This window comes from Micrasema longulum, unplaced genomic scaffold (genome assembly GCF_059751315.1).
Source record: "Micrasema longulum isolate JH-2025_06_02 unplaced genomic scaffold, ASM5975131v1 h1tg001081l, whole genome shotgun sequence".
Taxonomy (NCBI): Eukaryota; Metazoa; Arthropoda; class Insecta; order Trichoptera; family Brachycentridae; genus Micrasema; species Micrasema longulum.
The window spans coordinates 121,040-136,675 of NW_028278269.1; the positions used below are offsets into that span (position 1 = coordinate 121,040).

At 36.4% G+C, this 15,636-nt stretch overlaps 1 protein-coding gene across 1 annotated transcript in view; it reads right to left on the reverse strand.

The window, feature by feature from the left end:
• The window catches only part of LOC148277114 (G1/S-specific cyclin-D2-like), a 44,003-nt gene that overhangs the window by 15,594 nt on the left and 12,773 nt on the right, over positions 1 to 15,636 (reverse strand). The window contains exon 3 of the mRNA XM_088233311.1: positions 12,209 to 12,365. Coding sequence (XP_088089437.1) covers positions 12,209 to 12,365 — 157 coding nt within the window. The remainder of the gene's footprint in view (positions 1 to 12,208; positions 12,366 to 15,636) is intronic.

Consider the following 15,636-nt stretch of genomic DNA (forward strand, 5'->3'; position numbering starts at 1 on the left):
TTTTCAGTTAAACGAACTCTGCAGTGGTGGCTGGCGGCGGGTGGAGGTCGCCTAATTACCGTGCACGGCTGTATGGTAATGCGCACGGTTCAGTTCAACTCTGAGATCGAACGCGATAAGGAAATAGAACGGTCCGAGAATAAATTCATATTGGCAAGGTGTTCCCTTTAAGGGACAAAGGGAGGCATTGATCGAATTCGATTACTCGAAACTGTATTCACGATAGCGAGCTGCTTAAAATTGAACAAAAAGTATTTTGTACGTAAAATTAACCAAAGTAAGATCATTCAAATTGTACTTCTACTTTCTAGTAGTAAAAAAATGTATTCAAAAATGAATTTTTCCACACTTCCTCTTTTCAAAATAGATGGTACAGAAATTCCATTTTATGACTTCAGTCAAAAACCTAAGAATTATCATTCATAAGGATTGAGGGTGGCACGATCAGACTAACGAAGTTAGTCGTAAACTTTATAGCAGTTTGCACTTACTTAAAAGATTACAGCATTTCTTGATAATTAATGTTAAGCAAACATTAGTCCAGAGCTTATTTCTTCCACTCCTTGACTGTGCGGATGTATGTTATCCAGATGCTAACTCTGAATTACTTGATAAGTCAGATTGCAGAATGTTTGTATACGTTATATCTTTGATCTTCGCAAATTCGACCACATAACCGAATATCGCACGCAACTACACTGGCTCATTATCAGGCATAGAAGAAACATTCACATTCTATCACTTCTTCACAATATTTTTAACAATCCCACTTCGCCTGTTTATCTGGGAGAGTTCTTCCAACCTCTATCACAACACGGACTATCTCTTCGTTCTAGTAACGAGAGAACCCTTTTAATACCCTATCATCGCTCTAATTTTCTTGCCTCTTCTTTCACAGTAGTAGCAGCTCGATTGTGGAACAATCTACCCACTAATGTTAGAGAAGTAAATATTTAAGTTGTTCCTTTGTTTTTCTTATTTCCTTTCCATCCCCTTTCCTCTCTTTATAGTATAGTGTTAATTTTATCTATATTTTTATTTTGTTAATCTTTGTTTTTAATTTTTGTATAAAATTGTAAGATTCAATATGTCCATGTACTTGTAATTTTCTCAAACTAAACTGTTTGGGTAGGTAGGAAGAAATTGCCTAAAGGCAATATGCCGCTCTTATATGTGTGTAAATTGTATATGTATATAAAGTGTTAAAATAAATAAATAAATCCGTTATTTTATTATTCGTTAGACACGCATGATTAAATAGGACAACATTTTAATTCGAAGAATATTATATTAACCAACGTTAAAGTTTTAGGGAGATGAAATATGTGTAAATTAAATCAGTAGTTTGAATTTATAACTGTGTGAGGGTTTGCCAACAAGCCATAGTAAATCGCCTTCCACGAGTCTAACTGCGTTTTACAGATCATAGAATTATGCAAATTAATACCTCGTTGCAACTACTAGTAATATATTAGTCCGAGTGAATATGACTCTAGTGCTTAACAAGACATAAAATTAGGTTTGCCCGCGAGTGCCAATCTACTCACCCCATTTAGAGGGTCCTACGAGTAGTCGAACAGTAGCACCGACCCTTACGCTAGGAAAAATAGAAAACTAGTTTGTACGGCTTGAACACTGTGTTATAAGAAACCTCAGACACTGCCGTCATTTGAATGCAAATACGCGTCTCGAGGGAAAGAAAATATCCAACTAGGTACGAGTACCCGAAACTCTCGCGCACTCTTTGAAGATATCCTAGAAGGGTTGAAATTATCATATGTAGAGTTATCCGTGTCTCTAACGGGTAAACATAATGTATGCCACCGAAGGGAGGGAAGCCGGAGATGTTTGTACAACCACTCGACGCAGTAGGGGTATTCGGATTTAATGTTACCCCCTTTGATTCAAGTATATTCCTACGCATAATAATTAGGAACCGATTACAGTGCGCGCACAATAAATATTATTTTTCTGTGTTAAGTATTGTATTCAAAACGGATTGATTCAGAGTAGTTTTGATTTTTTACGAATTCGCTAAGGATATTACAAAAATAAATGCGAGGGTCTACAAACACTACATTCAACGATTCAAACCTTTTATGTTTCTAAAATATAATAAAGAACCCAATTTTTCGACTCCGTTTTCTTATAAATTCATATTCCCCGCTCCAATTCGCATTGTTTCCCTCTAGTCGCGCAATTGCATTGTACTCTTAAATAGTTTCTCCGCTCAGACGTCTCGACAATGGTTTTTGCTAAAATTTATTTGCGCAGAAATCGCCGGATCCGAATAATAGGGTACCGTCACAAGGCGAGAACTTACGGCAGCTGCAAGGTAGGGCCCATTGTGTCCGGAGTCTGGAGAGATTCCCGAGACATTGTGTTCTTGGGCTAGGTCGCTACGGAGCCGAATCCCTCGCGACAAAAGCTTTAACAAATAATATCTAATCAAGAGGAATATTACGTAAGAGTGCAAAGGTTTCGTAAAATCCTACAACAAGACGATGACCCAGCTGTCGAAGACACGCGTCTCGGGCGCAACTGCCAATCTGATGAAAAACGAGGACAAAATATGCTATTAAAGTACTCAACGCGTCGCATGGGGTCAGGGGATCTATAGAAACTCTCACTATCTAAGATTGTACAATTTTGGAATTTGATTGTAGCGGTTGCGTGTCCACTTGGTGAAATAATATCACTGTGTAATGGAGTCAACAGTTTGATATTGGGAACGATAAGGGTGGCAGTTGTATTTACCACATGGCATGGAGTGCCTACTAAAGTATCTACCTATGCAAGCAGGTTTCAACATATATAATAATAACCATAGCTGAGGGTACTTAAGCGCGATGTTGTGGGTGCCCAGAAGGCCATCGAACTCCAATAAAAAATAAATTAACAATATTACGTACGTGAATAAAATAACATATATTTACTAATGTTATTAAATATTTGTATATAACCACTTACCGACTCTTCCATATCTACCAGTTTCGAGACGTACCCGTCTCTTCCTCAGAGCACCAATGAAACCAACTTGTAAAACCCACTATAAGTGATCTAAGTAGTTATATACAAATGTTTAATAACATTAAGTAAAATGTTTGACCGCAAAGTAAATTCTTTGATTATTAATAATAACATACATTTGTTTAAATTATTCTTATAAATTACATTTCGGGGCATTTTTGTATCAATACATTAGCCTTTACTTTTCGTTCCCTTATTTCCTTGTTTTCATTTTTATGTACACGCACATATTTTCGATTGTGTTTTATTATTTACTGTCAGCCTCGTGGTGTAGTGGTCAGAGCGTTTACCTACCATGCAAGAGGTCTTAGGTTCGATTCCCGACATGGTTGACATGAAAAATTTGCTTGTGTGTTTTTACAGCTTACCCACCACATACCGCACACCGCTTCTGGGGACATAAGTCTCCTTGGCGGTGCCCACATACACGGAAAATTTGCTCGTTGTCAAACGAGAAAAGCTGCCCGAAGGAGCTCTCAGAAATCTGGTAGCCTTAGCATCTTTGTGCTGAAAGAAAGTAATCCAGAAGTACATAATATGTACTTCATTGGATTGAGAAGAGAGGGAAGTGAATTCTTCACTGACTGGGATTAAATTGATTGGACATGATCAATTCGCCGAAATGATTACAAAACTTTTTAAAAGCCTTGAAATTCTTTTTAGAAGCCACCAGATCTGTATATCCGACAGGACCTATAACAGGGCCATAGGACCTATAACACCTGTGTGTTTTTACACTAGAATATTTCATAATCCCTGGACTGGTACCTGAAGCATGATACTGATCATCTTACCTCCACGTAACAAAAATGATCAAGATACACTGCGATTGGTGTACCAATGCAGTGCATATGGATGCATCATACAGTGCGGAAAAGGGAATGATAATAATGATACAAAAATATTAAATCAATTATATGTAACGCCTATACAACGCTCGTATAACAAACACCTTTTCTCCTCTACGGATGCGAATCGTGGCACCTCACCAGGGTACAAAACAGAAAAATTCTGAGTTTCGAGAATAGATGTTTCAGAAGAATCCTGGATGTGCGGTGGTCGGTCATCGAGCGGAGGCGATGCGGTTGGCTTGGCCTTGTACCGCGGGTGCCTCCTGAGAGCCTTAACCACGCTTGCCTACTTTACAAGGCATCCGGTTCTCGACGTCCTGGACGTCCACTGCTGACTGTTTGTCAGAACTACGAGAGATGCCCGGAGGATCTTCGCGGACACCATGTGCTCTAACTAAGGAGCGGACATGGAATGGTGATGATAAAGTTAGGTATCTATATAATGTATATAATATACCCACCATCACAAGTAATGTCTATTATGGAAAAGAATAATAATAAAAAAATGATGAAAAATAATGATATATTCAAGTCGCGTGATATTTCTCAGGGAGATGATATATTATTATTATTATTGTAATAAAGGTATTTTTATATCATTTGAAAAACAAGCAGAATAATACAGTGTTTACATAAAAATGGATTCTTTGGAGACACGCGGGAATGAAGATTACAATGACTTCCGAAACACACCTGGCCATCCTGAGGCTGTATACCTGCCTCGGACAATGTTCCGTGCATCTGAGTCAGAAGAGAGGAGTAAACCGCGGCCAACGCCAGGTGAAACACACGAGGTACGCCGTACGACGTACGACGGGTAGGCCTTTTCCAGACGAGGAGACTTTCCTTTTCTCCCGGGCATTGTGTCCCCGCCATTGTACCGTCGCCGTCGCGTCTAGCCAATCTTGGGAAGGGTAGCTTTTTAAGAAGCCGCGACACAATGCAAGCAACAGTTACGGCCGTGCGATGAGTACAGTGTATTAAGAAAATGGATGCTGTTCCGTTGAATTTCGACACGGAAAAATATGGATAAATGTGAACTGTTAAGATGCAGATAAAAAAAAATGTCAACACATCTTATTGAATTACTATTACATAGAAATGTTAACTCTCCCTTTACGGTGATGTGTAGCGAGTACACATTGCATCTAATAATTTTAACATCTCCATAAATAGAATAAATTATGGGTTAAGATTTTTGGCGTTCCTCCGTTATACATTGACGAATCGGTAAAAATATTTTGTAATTCAATAGTTAATGCTTATTGGGAACAGAAAAAGAATTTTATATAAAATCGGAAATAAATCACCAATACAAAAAAAAGTTTACTAATGCATCGTATGTTGCGAAGTACGTAATTTATTACGTCGTTATTCTTATATATAATTGTCTTACAAACTCTCTCGATAATACAGGTATGTTCGGGAGCGAGAGAGACAATTTCAGGCGTCACACGCGCGAGCAGCAACGTTTCTAGTACTTCTCCCAGACGCCAGTTAGTAGCTATCCGACGACGGGGACAGTTCTTTCGCCCGCACTGGCAGCACAAGCTATTTTTTTTTCATGTTCTTAGCAATTGGATTAAAAATAAAATAGAATAAATCAATTTGTCGGCCTCGTGGTGTAATGGTCAGCGCGTTTGCCTACCATGCAAGAGGTCTCAGGTTCGATTCCCGACATGGTTGATATGAAATATTTATTTAAAAAGGTGTTTTCACACTACAATATTTCATAGTCCCTGGACTGATACCTGAATCGTAAGACTGATCATCTTACTTTCATGTAACAAAATTGATCGAGATGTGCTGCGGTTGGTGTACCAATTCAATACCCTATGCATTATTAGGTGTGGAAAGGGAATGATAATGAGATTAAAAATATTATCACTTTTGACTATTATACTGTTAACTATAAATATTTTTTCCGATTTAAAATCTGCTATTTTTGCATGTGAATTGACTTCACAGCACCGTAACGCGCGAATGTTTTTGGGACAGTAAGGGAAAGGTTAAGGCTGTAGTCTGGTAAAAATCACGCGAAATGAGGAAATCATAAAAATTTTCAATTTTAAAACAAATTAATAAATTAGATAAAAACAATAAATTTAAAGGTATTTCTATTAAAAAATATACTTAAAAGTTTTATATACCTAAAATATAATTACTTTTTAACCGGCAGATTACGCCATTTCAAATTAAGACTAAACTTAGGTTTCTGGGTTCTCATATAAAGACTTAGTTTTGAGTTGGGTTGTGGTCCTGTGCTAGTGTCTCGGCCTCACGGACCAAAGGTCTGTGGTTCGAGCCCAATTCTACCCCAATTTTATTCCATTTTCTAATAGAGAGTTATTTAGAACTCGTTGAAAATAGCCCTCAAAATTAAATATTTGGGTAAATCATAAGAACGCAAAAAAATATTTTTATAAAACAAAAAAAAAAACAAAATTTTTGCTGTAATAATTTAAAGATAATAAATTGCACATAAAGTGGCCGCAGCAAAATTTAATTTTTTGTTTTTGAAAAGAAATATAAGCATTTTAAATAACATACATTTTTGTGACATTTTCCTTTATTTCTACGTAAAATTATGCCTTCGGTAATACTTTAAAAAAATATATTTATTGAAATATTTTAGTTGAAACCTTTTTTTATAGAATTGTCTTCTTTCTTTTTATTTTTAAAAGTACATCATTCTGGTTGTAATATTAAATTTCTTACAATATCCTATTTCCGTTTTTATTACCTTCATACCTGCCCCTTTCGGTACTGGTGCTGTATTTTTTTATTTACAGAAACTCGGTATCCTGCTAGTGCTTTGACGTCACCCTGTTAAGGTCTCGGCCAAATGCAAAGTAGGACTTTTGATTTCTCCGGTGCAGTACTATCCTGTCGTACGGGGGGAAATAGCGGACCCCTAATTTCATACCTCGACCGGATTTGCCCATTAATCTTCAGGATAAACTTCTTTTCGATTCAGTTCTCCATTGTGGAGCGATACCAATGTGAGGCGTAAAAATCAAGAAACTGCGAGGGCAGCTGCAGGGGGCTGGCGGAACAAAAGATCTTGCAGACTGGAAAATGTTAGCGCACCGTGATAACTCTGGGAGGTGGTGAAAACCATTGCACTATTGCACTCCGCGCGCCTCGAGAATCAGAGTTAACGAATTTGATTGTATCGACGAATTACGTAAGATCAGACCTATTGTTGTTCGACGATATCTGAATGGTTCACAGAGGAAACCGTTGAAAATTCACGGTCATATATAAATGCATTATAATTGAGCGTTAAAAATGTCAATTATATCAAGAGACTAAGAAATACGTGAGTATTAATTCAATTTATAATAATAGGTAAAAAGCAGTGGCGAGCGGTGCTTTATTTTATAGGTAATCTACAAAAAAAAAAAATTGGACCATTGTAATATATAAGTAAAAAATTACATAATATTAAATAAGTATTAAAATTAATCAATGATTGATTATGTCCAAATGCTTTCAGACTGGCTGGATTTCCTCCCTAGGGAGTTAGAACAGCTAATCACAGGTCATAAGCCCTGTAAATGCCTAGACTTCCATATTCCCTTCTCAAAAATGTTTTCCCTCTCTGTTGAAATAAATTTAAATAAAATTAATGGCTATTTTTTCGGTGGTTCTGTGTAAATCAATTCAAATAACAATTATTTCGCGATATACGTAGCTTTATTCTACAGTATTTACAGTATCATCATCATCATTATTCCCTTTCCGCACCTAATGGTGCATAGGGTAATTGGTAAACCAATCGCAGCGTATCTGATAATTTTTTTTCGTTACATGAAGGTAAGATGATCAGTTTTACGCTTCAGGTACCAGTCCAGGGACTATTAAATATTCTAGTGTGAAAACACCCTTTTTAAATAAATATTTCCAATCAACCATGTCGTGAATCGAGCCCGAGACCTCTTGCATGGTAGGCAAACGCGCTGACCGCGATTACACCACGAGACCGACAGTTACAGTATAAGTTTATTAAAAAATATCACAATGACATTCAGCAGATGTTTCCATTATGATTGAAATGTCGACACTGAGCACTGGCCGATTCCTTTTTAAATGAATAATGCCAAAAACGGCCACTTCGAATGCCACATAATATGTTAACGGTATCCTGTCAAAGAAAAATAGTCCTTCGGAAATAATGTTCGAAATACTAGTTTCCAAATATAAAATATTCAAATAATATTTGTAATCTGCAAGCTTGTTTTGATGATGTTTTGGCATGAAATTCTTCTTCTGCAGTGATAGTCCTAATTTAAAACTGAGACATAGGACGGTCAAGTACTATTTGTGATCAATACTGCTCTACGGGGTTAAAACATGGCCTCTCAAGGTGAACTCCATGAACCGATTAGAGGCTTTTGAAATGTGGCTTCACCAGAGAATGCTGAGAATTCCGTGGACAGATTTAATGACCAACGTGGAGGTGCTGAGACGAGCCAGTGCCGAAAAAGAACTACTGTCCTCAATAAAACAGAGAAAACTTGCATATCTGGGCCATATCATGCGCGGAAGCAAATATGCGCTTCTACAGCTGATCATGACGGGAAAGATCGAGGGAAAGCGTGGAGTTGGAAGGCGACAGACGTCCTGGCCGAGAAACATTCGCGACTGGACGGGAGTGCGCGGGGTTGAGGCGCTGTTCCAGTTGGCACGGGACCGGAACGCCTACTCTAGAGTGATCACCAACGTCGGGGAGACCTGATATGGCACAGAAAGAAGAAGAAGCTTGTTTTAGTTCTAAAAAACCGCGACTGGATTAAAGATGTAAAATATAGTATACTTTTTTGTATAGTTTACTGAGAACGGGCTGGACGCTGGGCGCACTTCATGGATATTTTTTGTAGGAAGATACAAACGCTGGTGGTGGTGAATTATAATAAATAACAATTATTATATTTATTTTCCCACAAACATAGTTACTATAAGACATTATTATTGAAAGTCAAATATAATGGTAAGCTGTGCGGACGATTCACCCCTGGTACTTAAGTATGTAGATAATAGGTACCCGTTGATCTTAATAAGTACATATCTATTTTTCTATGACATATTTTGATATTGTTTTATTTAATTAAATTTCTTTACTGAAATTTTAATTACTGATAATATCCCTTTAATGTTTTTTAAAACTACCTTTAGTTTAAAATCTTCTCTTAATATTCATGTTTTTTATTCTTATTTATTAAAAATCTTACTTTGAATTTATTTTAAGTAAGTTTTTTCATTTTTAATATTATTTTCGCTCGTGTAAATACTAAAAAAAACTTTTTTACAGTGATTTTATTTTTAATTTATTTTTTAAACTACTTTCAGTTATGTTTTTTCCCCTTATAATATTAATGTACTCGAAAAAATAAAAATGGTCGATTGATAATCTTAGCATGTTATTTCATATGGAGACTTCACCGGTCCAGATGAAAGTCTAATTTTATTTGCTATAAAACCATGTAATTCTACCGTATGTTTCCTAAATAAAAGAGAATAAAAAAAATAGGCGACGATAAAAAAAAACAAACGCGGCAATATCTATTGTAAGTGAATCTGGGTTAATTAATTTTTGTTTTTGAGCGATCAATATAAACCCGCGAGTAATTTATTTTATTTATTTGAAAAATATATATATTTCATTGATAAACCCTTACGGGTTACATACATTTAACAACATATTTTTACTTTTAAAATTCACATTCTACTGTTAATAATAATATTTTTAACATCTTTTGTAAAGGTTGTCTGAGTCTTTTGTTTAGTTTTGTCTGGTAGTTTATTGTATAATTTCAGTCCATGGTTTATTAGTCTCGATTGTCCTTTTCTCGTTTTAAAAGGTTGTATATGATATGTTTCTGATATTCTCGTATTGTGTTCATGTTTACTACAGTTTTTTTTCAAGTTTTAATTCTTTGTCTACAATTAAATCATCAGTGGCTAATTTATGAATAAATTTTAAGAATTCTAGTTTAAAGAGTTCAGTTACATTTAATTGTTTAGTTTGTTTAAAAAGTTCTTTAGTTGCTGTTAGATAGGGAAGGTCATATACTAACTTTAATATTTTATTTTTTATTTATCACATTTAAAATGTTTTCTGAGCAGAAATAAAGGAGATGGCTATGTTTATTTACTTTTGGTTTTAAGCGTCACATAAGTCCACTTCGCGTAATCGAAAATCAAGAAATAACTTCGAGTCAATACTGTTTCACGAAACAGAAATTTATTAAAATAAAAACAAATTTATGAGAGGTCAAATTACAGACCTTTAGGAACGCCATGAAAGCTATAATAAGGCATAAATGTGATTTATGCAGTAAATTTCTATACATTCTGAAGCTCGTTAAACAGGTAAGCTTTGGGGCTGGTCGCGGAACACGCGGTGCTTTATGGAGGATTGACACGTCAGAGGAGAGACGTAATAACACGCCTGCCGATTGTTATAACAATGGTGATAAAACCAACAGCTGTAAAGTTATGAATCGACTACTATAATTTGAATACTACAGCTAGCGACAACTGGCGCGCGCCGAGATCACAAAATAATGACTTTGATATTGTTTCGCCTTTCGTCAATGGTGAATGGACATGGGGTGGGGTGGCATGGAGTCTAGATCCCCCACTGGTGTAAAACATTTTTATAGATACAAATTATACATTATTTAACAAATTAAAGTTGTATTTTTTTTTAATCTGCAAAAAAATTAAAAATTTTCGAATTCCGCAAAATATTAATATTATTGGACAAATTATTAATGGAAAAAAAATTTTTACTCAATATTTTTACTTACGATAAGAAAGTCAATTTCCTGCCAAAGCATAAAGATTTAAACATTATTGAAATCTTACTAGAAGTAAAAATACATTATATTCAATAAAAAATATTCTCAAGTTAAAAAAAACACAGCATACATTTAAAAATTAACAAGTTCTAACACCAAAGTTCCTCCAGTGCTTATTTTCCTCCCTTGCGATACAAATTAAAAAGTATAATGGATGTTTTTGGTAAGGCGGGGATGGGGGATGGCGAGGGAAATGGGCAGGGGTAGGGCAGGTGTGCGCATTGCAATACATTCAATCTACAGTATAAAGCCATTGGAGGAATTTTATCACCCATAACAGGGTGCCAAAAATAACCTATATTAAAGGTTATAAAAGTACTTTAACACTTGTGTTTTAGTTGACAATATAGCTTTTTTTTAAATAATATCATTTAAATATTAGAACTAACAAAAATGTATAAATTGGGTACATAACGCTTATTTTACCCCAGTCTCAATGCGAACTAACGATGGATTTGGGTACATTTAATACTTAAAAGTATCCGGATGGATCAAACCCTGCCATTCCAATATGCGGCGAGAGATATCACCTGGTCAATTGCCAAAATAAGGTGCATTTAGAGAGCAACACTAAACATTATAATTTACAAGCAATTTTTTTTTGTGGAAGATGTTTCTTTCTTTAAGAAAACAAGGTACGATATGAATATTTTGACCCTATATACTCAGAAAATTAGTATTTTGACTAATAATACGAAACCCCGAATGCCATTTAAAACAGGATTGACCAGAGATCATACCAACTACCAACCTACCCCGGTTTAACGAGGCGATTTGAACAAGTCTGTTTCAAGCTGGCCACACATGCATGGTCAAAAACTACTATTCATGCACCTGGTTATAGTTTATTGTTTTTATTGGTGGGGCATGGGTAGAAACTATCGGGAATTTTTTAATGGCACGCGACATCGCCACGGGCAGCTTTCGCGATAAGGGCAATAAACTAGAACAATTAGTAAGTGCATAGTTTATAAACGGACACAAAGCCCACTGCACATGCTGATTAACATAACTAGAACTCACTTTAACTTGTTTCTTTCAAGTTGATGATGTTTTCATGATCTTTGGGACGTAGCTATCGTTTCAATGTTTTGTTTGCAATGTTACGTTGTTTATATGATAAACTGTAAATCAATGAAAGCGTAGTCATTAGCCGCCGCAAACGCATCAAAAATGAGAGGAATCGAAAGTGATCAAACTATAATTATTTATAATGGAGCAACCTGCCACGTTATCGGCTCGTGGCTGGTGGAATTGCCGAAGCGTGGTAGTGTTAAATTTAAAACAAAAAAACACTATCACCCCTTATTTAATAAAGGGGGGCTAAATTATCGATTCGGACACGAATGTCGACTCATTGTATAAAAATGCCGATAGTTAGACAATGGAAACCTTTTTCCGAAAGAAAGGAGTTCGAAAATTGCATTATCAAAACTCTAACGTAAGAAATGAAAATATTACCAGTATAGCAGAGGCTGGCCAGTGTGTGAGCATGTCGCCTCATGAGCGTTCTTGTACTGCTCCAGCGGATTCTCACAAGAAGGTGTTCGATGAAGTCGAAGGTGGTTACTGCGTATGTCTGCCATTTCAAGAGTTGCAAAACCAGCATCTCCCAGTGCTATAACAATAAAGCATGTATGAATAGACATAGTCGACATAATACGAATAATAATATGGATAAAATAAGTAACATATTTGGAAGGCCCGTGTCTTCTTATTCCATGATAAGGAGTAGAAAATGTGGGAATCTGTTATTGGATATCGAGGAATGTGAGGCTATGACGCTGTATTCTAAGAATGTGATAAAATATTTTCCGACACTAAATCGGATCAAGGTCCGTTTATATTGACATAAGATCAAAGAATATTATATTATACCTAATATCATGTACGCGGAATCAAAACAGTTAATACGAGAGCCGAATGAACACTTTGCTATTGTTACCTTAAATTATAGCCATATCGAATGACATATGGGCATTTGTTTACTGTTTGTAAACAAACTGGAGGTCTACTGTTCAGTTATTCAGTCCGGAAGTTTTCGCTTGACCTTTTACACGTTGATCCAACCGCCTCCTGACACCTCCAAACGTAACGTGACGACCAAGACAGAGGTCAATGGAGTCAACTACAATACTCAATAGGACTCAAGAAAATGAGTGCATTTAATGGAACCGCAATCCTTTCATTGTTCCCAACTTCCTCTCTTACGAATAGTCCCCGAGACTTCCGGGACTCCGCCCCGTGATAAGGGTAATTTATATAAATATTAACATCCTGATACAATACCATGTCTTGACAAGGGTTCGGTAGAGATTTCGACACTCCGTATAATTTACCTTTATAAAAAAATAGAAAAATAACACTATGCAAACTATTTTTATGCTAATACTACAACGTAATTTATTTTTAAAATATGTTTTTATGCATGGATCCACAAAAGAATAAATAGCAGAATAAAAGCGAAAAAATAACAAAAAATTAAAGGGCGGAGAGTGGAAACGGCGTGATGGTCATAGGAAAACCGAGGGAGGTGGTATTTTCTATTCTTCAATCGGAACTACAAAAAATAATAATTAAATTTTATAATAAATGTTAGCAACCCGTATTTCACTACCATTAAACTCATTTAATTACTGAGTTATACTATCGTAGACAAATAACTATTTTTATATTACGATATAAGGCTAAGATGTCACCCCTGAGGAACCATTCCTTATGACTTATGACGAAAATTAGTGTAAATTTGGTCCCGGCTCGTCGCGCAGTAATCAGGAAGCAGAGAAGCAAATAAGGAGGGGTGATTGGTGTAAGTTTACCTGTATTGTCATAACTACAAACAAGGTGGTAATTAAAATATAAAATATCATAAGTCTCGCATAAGTATAGTATGGAATACAAACGATTTAGACCAGAGAACTATTGCTTTGTCCCAGAAGAGAGCCCTTCTGGCCTGGTATAATAATTAACGAAAAAAAACAATTGCCTGAAGTGTTTAATAGCCAGTTAAGAAAGCCGAATTCACAATGGACCTTTTGAGAAATCTTTAACCCCTTTAAATAATCAAAAAAGTGGTGTGGGCCTACTCATTGTTAGAAATGAAAATGTGAACCGAGAATCCATTCATTTATGACGAAATATTATATGCTTGCATAGCATGTGATTCAACTTAAATTTACTTATTTGATACGTCCATGTACATTAAAAAATAAATATTTAAAATCGTACGTAACACGAAAAAAATTATCAACACAATTTGAATGTGATATACGGTAAAATAAAAATACCCAGTAATTAGAGCAAAAGGAAGCTATCATCTCTGAGCTCTTTCGGTGACATGAAAGATTTCTATATCCGAAGAGACACGGCTGAGTAAAGACATCGATCTTCCTACTGGCATTACCATTGGCAGGCTGGTTCAGCAAGCGAAAAGATAAAACGGCTTAAGCCGCCGATGTCCAAGGTAGTCATTAGGAACATACAGAAAAATACTCTCCATTACACCTAAAGTGATCGTAATACCACGTATCGAGCGGAAAAATACATAAGCTAATATGCATTTCTGCTATTCTCCAAATTACCGTAGCCAAGCATTCCCAGTACGAAGTCTGACGGGTACAACCACGGAGAAAAATATTTTAATACGCCGCAAAATCAGCCTTCGGAAGATCTTCTCGAGCGTTACAACCGCAAACTAGAAAATTACGTGAGGTCCCATGACCAATCTTATCGACACAAGAAATAAAGGGTTCGACGACGAAATTAGCGGAGGGTAGTGCTTTAAGGAAACCAGCCTGGCAATTATCTTTTTCAATGCTAAATAATTTATTTCAATAAGAAATAGCCGCAGTCTTGTATTAGACATTAGTAGTGCGTGTCCTTTTAATAAACCAATTCGGTTCCCATCGAATAGTAATGAGGGCAAGTTGTTGCTTCGGCATAAAAATATTCCTAAGCAATTTGGTCGCATGAGGGTTCTCGGCGAAGACGCGGGGGTATGTGCCGTGTGTCGGGGAGGACACTCGTATTGTGTGGGCTGGAGGGGTGTAGTCGGGGCCCGTAGTACGTGGCGCTCGAAAGCGGGACCCTGTCTTGGGAACTACCGACATATGGTACAGATGGGCAAGATATGACCGCAATACTGTGTGAAAAATGTAAAATACCCGTTCCAGTACCTAGTGGGTGCAAGACGGGGAAAAATTCCATGACGTGTACAATACTCTGCGTCCGGGCAGACGGAGAGTACAGTTCTGTGTGTGAAACAGAATTAGAACCCCGGACGAACGTTTTTGACTCGATGGCTACTCACAGGTGAAAATTTTAAAAATGGAATCCAGTGGAGATATATCCGATTGGTAGTGTAGTGGTTGCCACGTTTGTCTACCATGCTTAAGGTCCCGGTTTCGTGTACGTAAAATACCGGGTTTAAAGGTGATTCTACACTGCAATACTTCATTGTTCCTAGACTGATTATTGATTCCATCTTACAAAATCATCTAGATATGCTGCAATTGGAATAACAATTCAGCGCTCTATGCTCTATATGTCAACCTCGTGGTGCAGTGATTAGCGCGTTTGCCTACCATGTAAGAGGTCTTGGGTTCGAAATATTTGTTTAAAAATGTGTTTTTTAACTATGTATAATATTTCTTAGGCCCTGGAGATCATCTTACTTTCATGTAACAAAAAACGATCATTTAAGTTGCGATTGGTGTACCAATGCAGTGCCATATGCATCATTAGGCGCGGAAAGGGGAATAATGAAGATAATTATGCTCTATGAACTGCTGGGTTCGGATAATGAAACGAAGTACATTATTCCGTGCGATAATGCTAAAAAAATTCACCGCAAGAATTATGAAAACCAGTTTTGCAATTTAAATTATGTT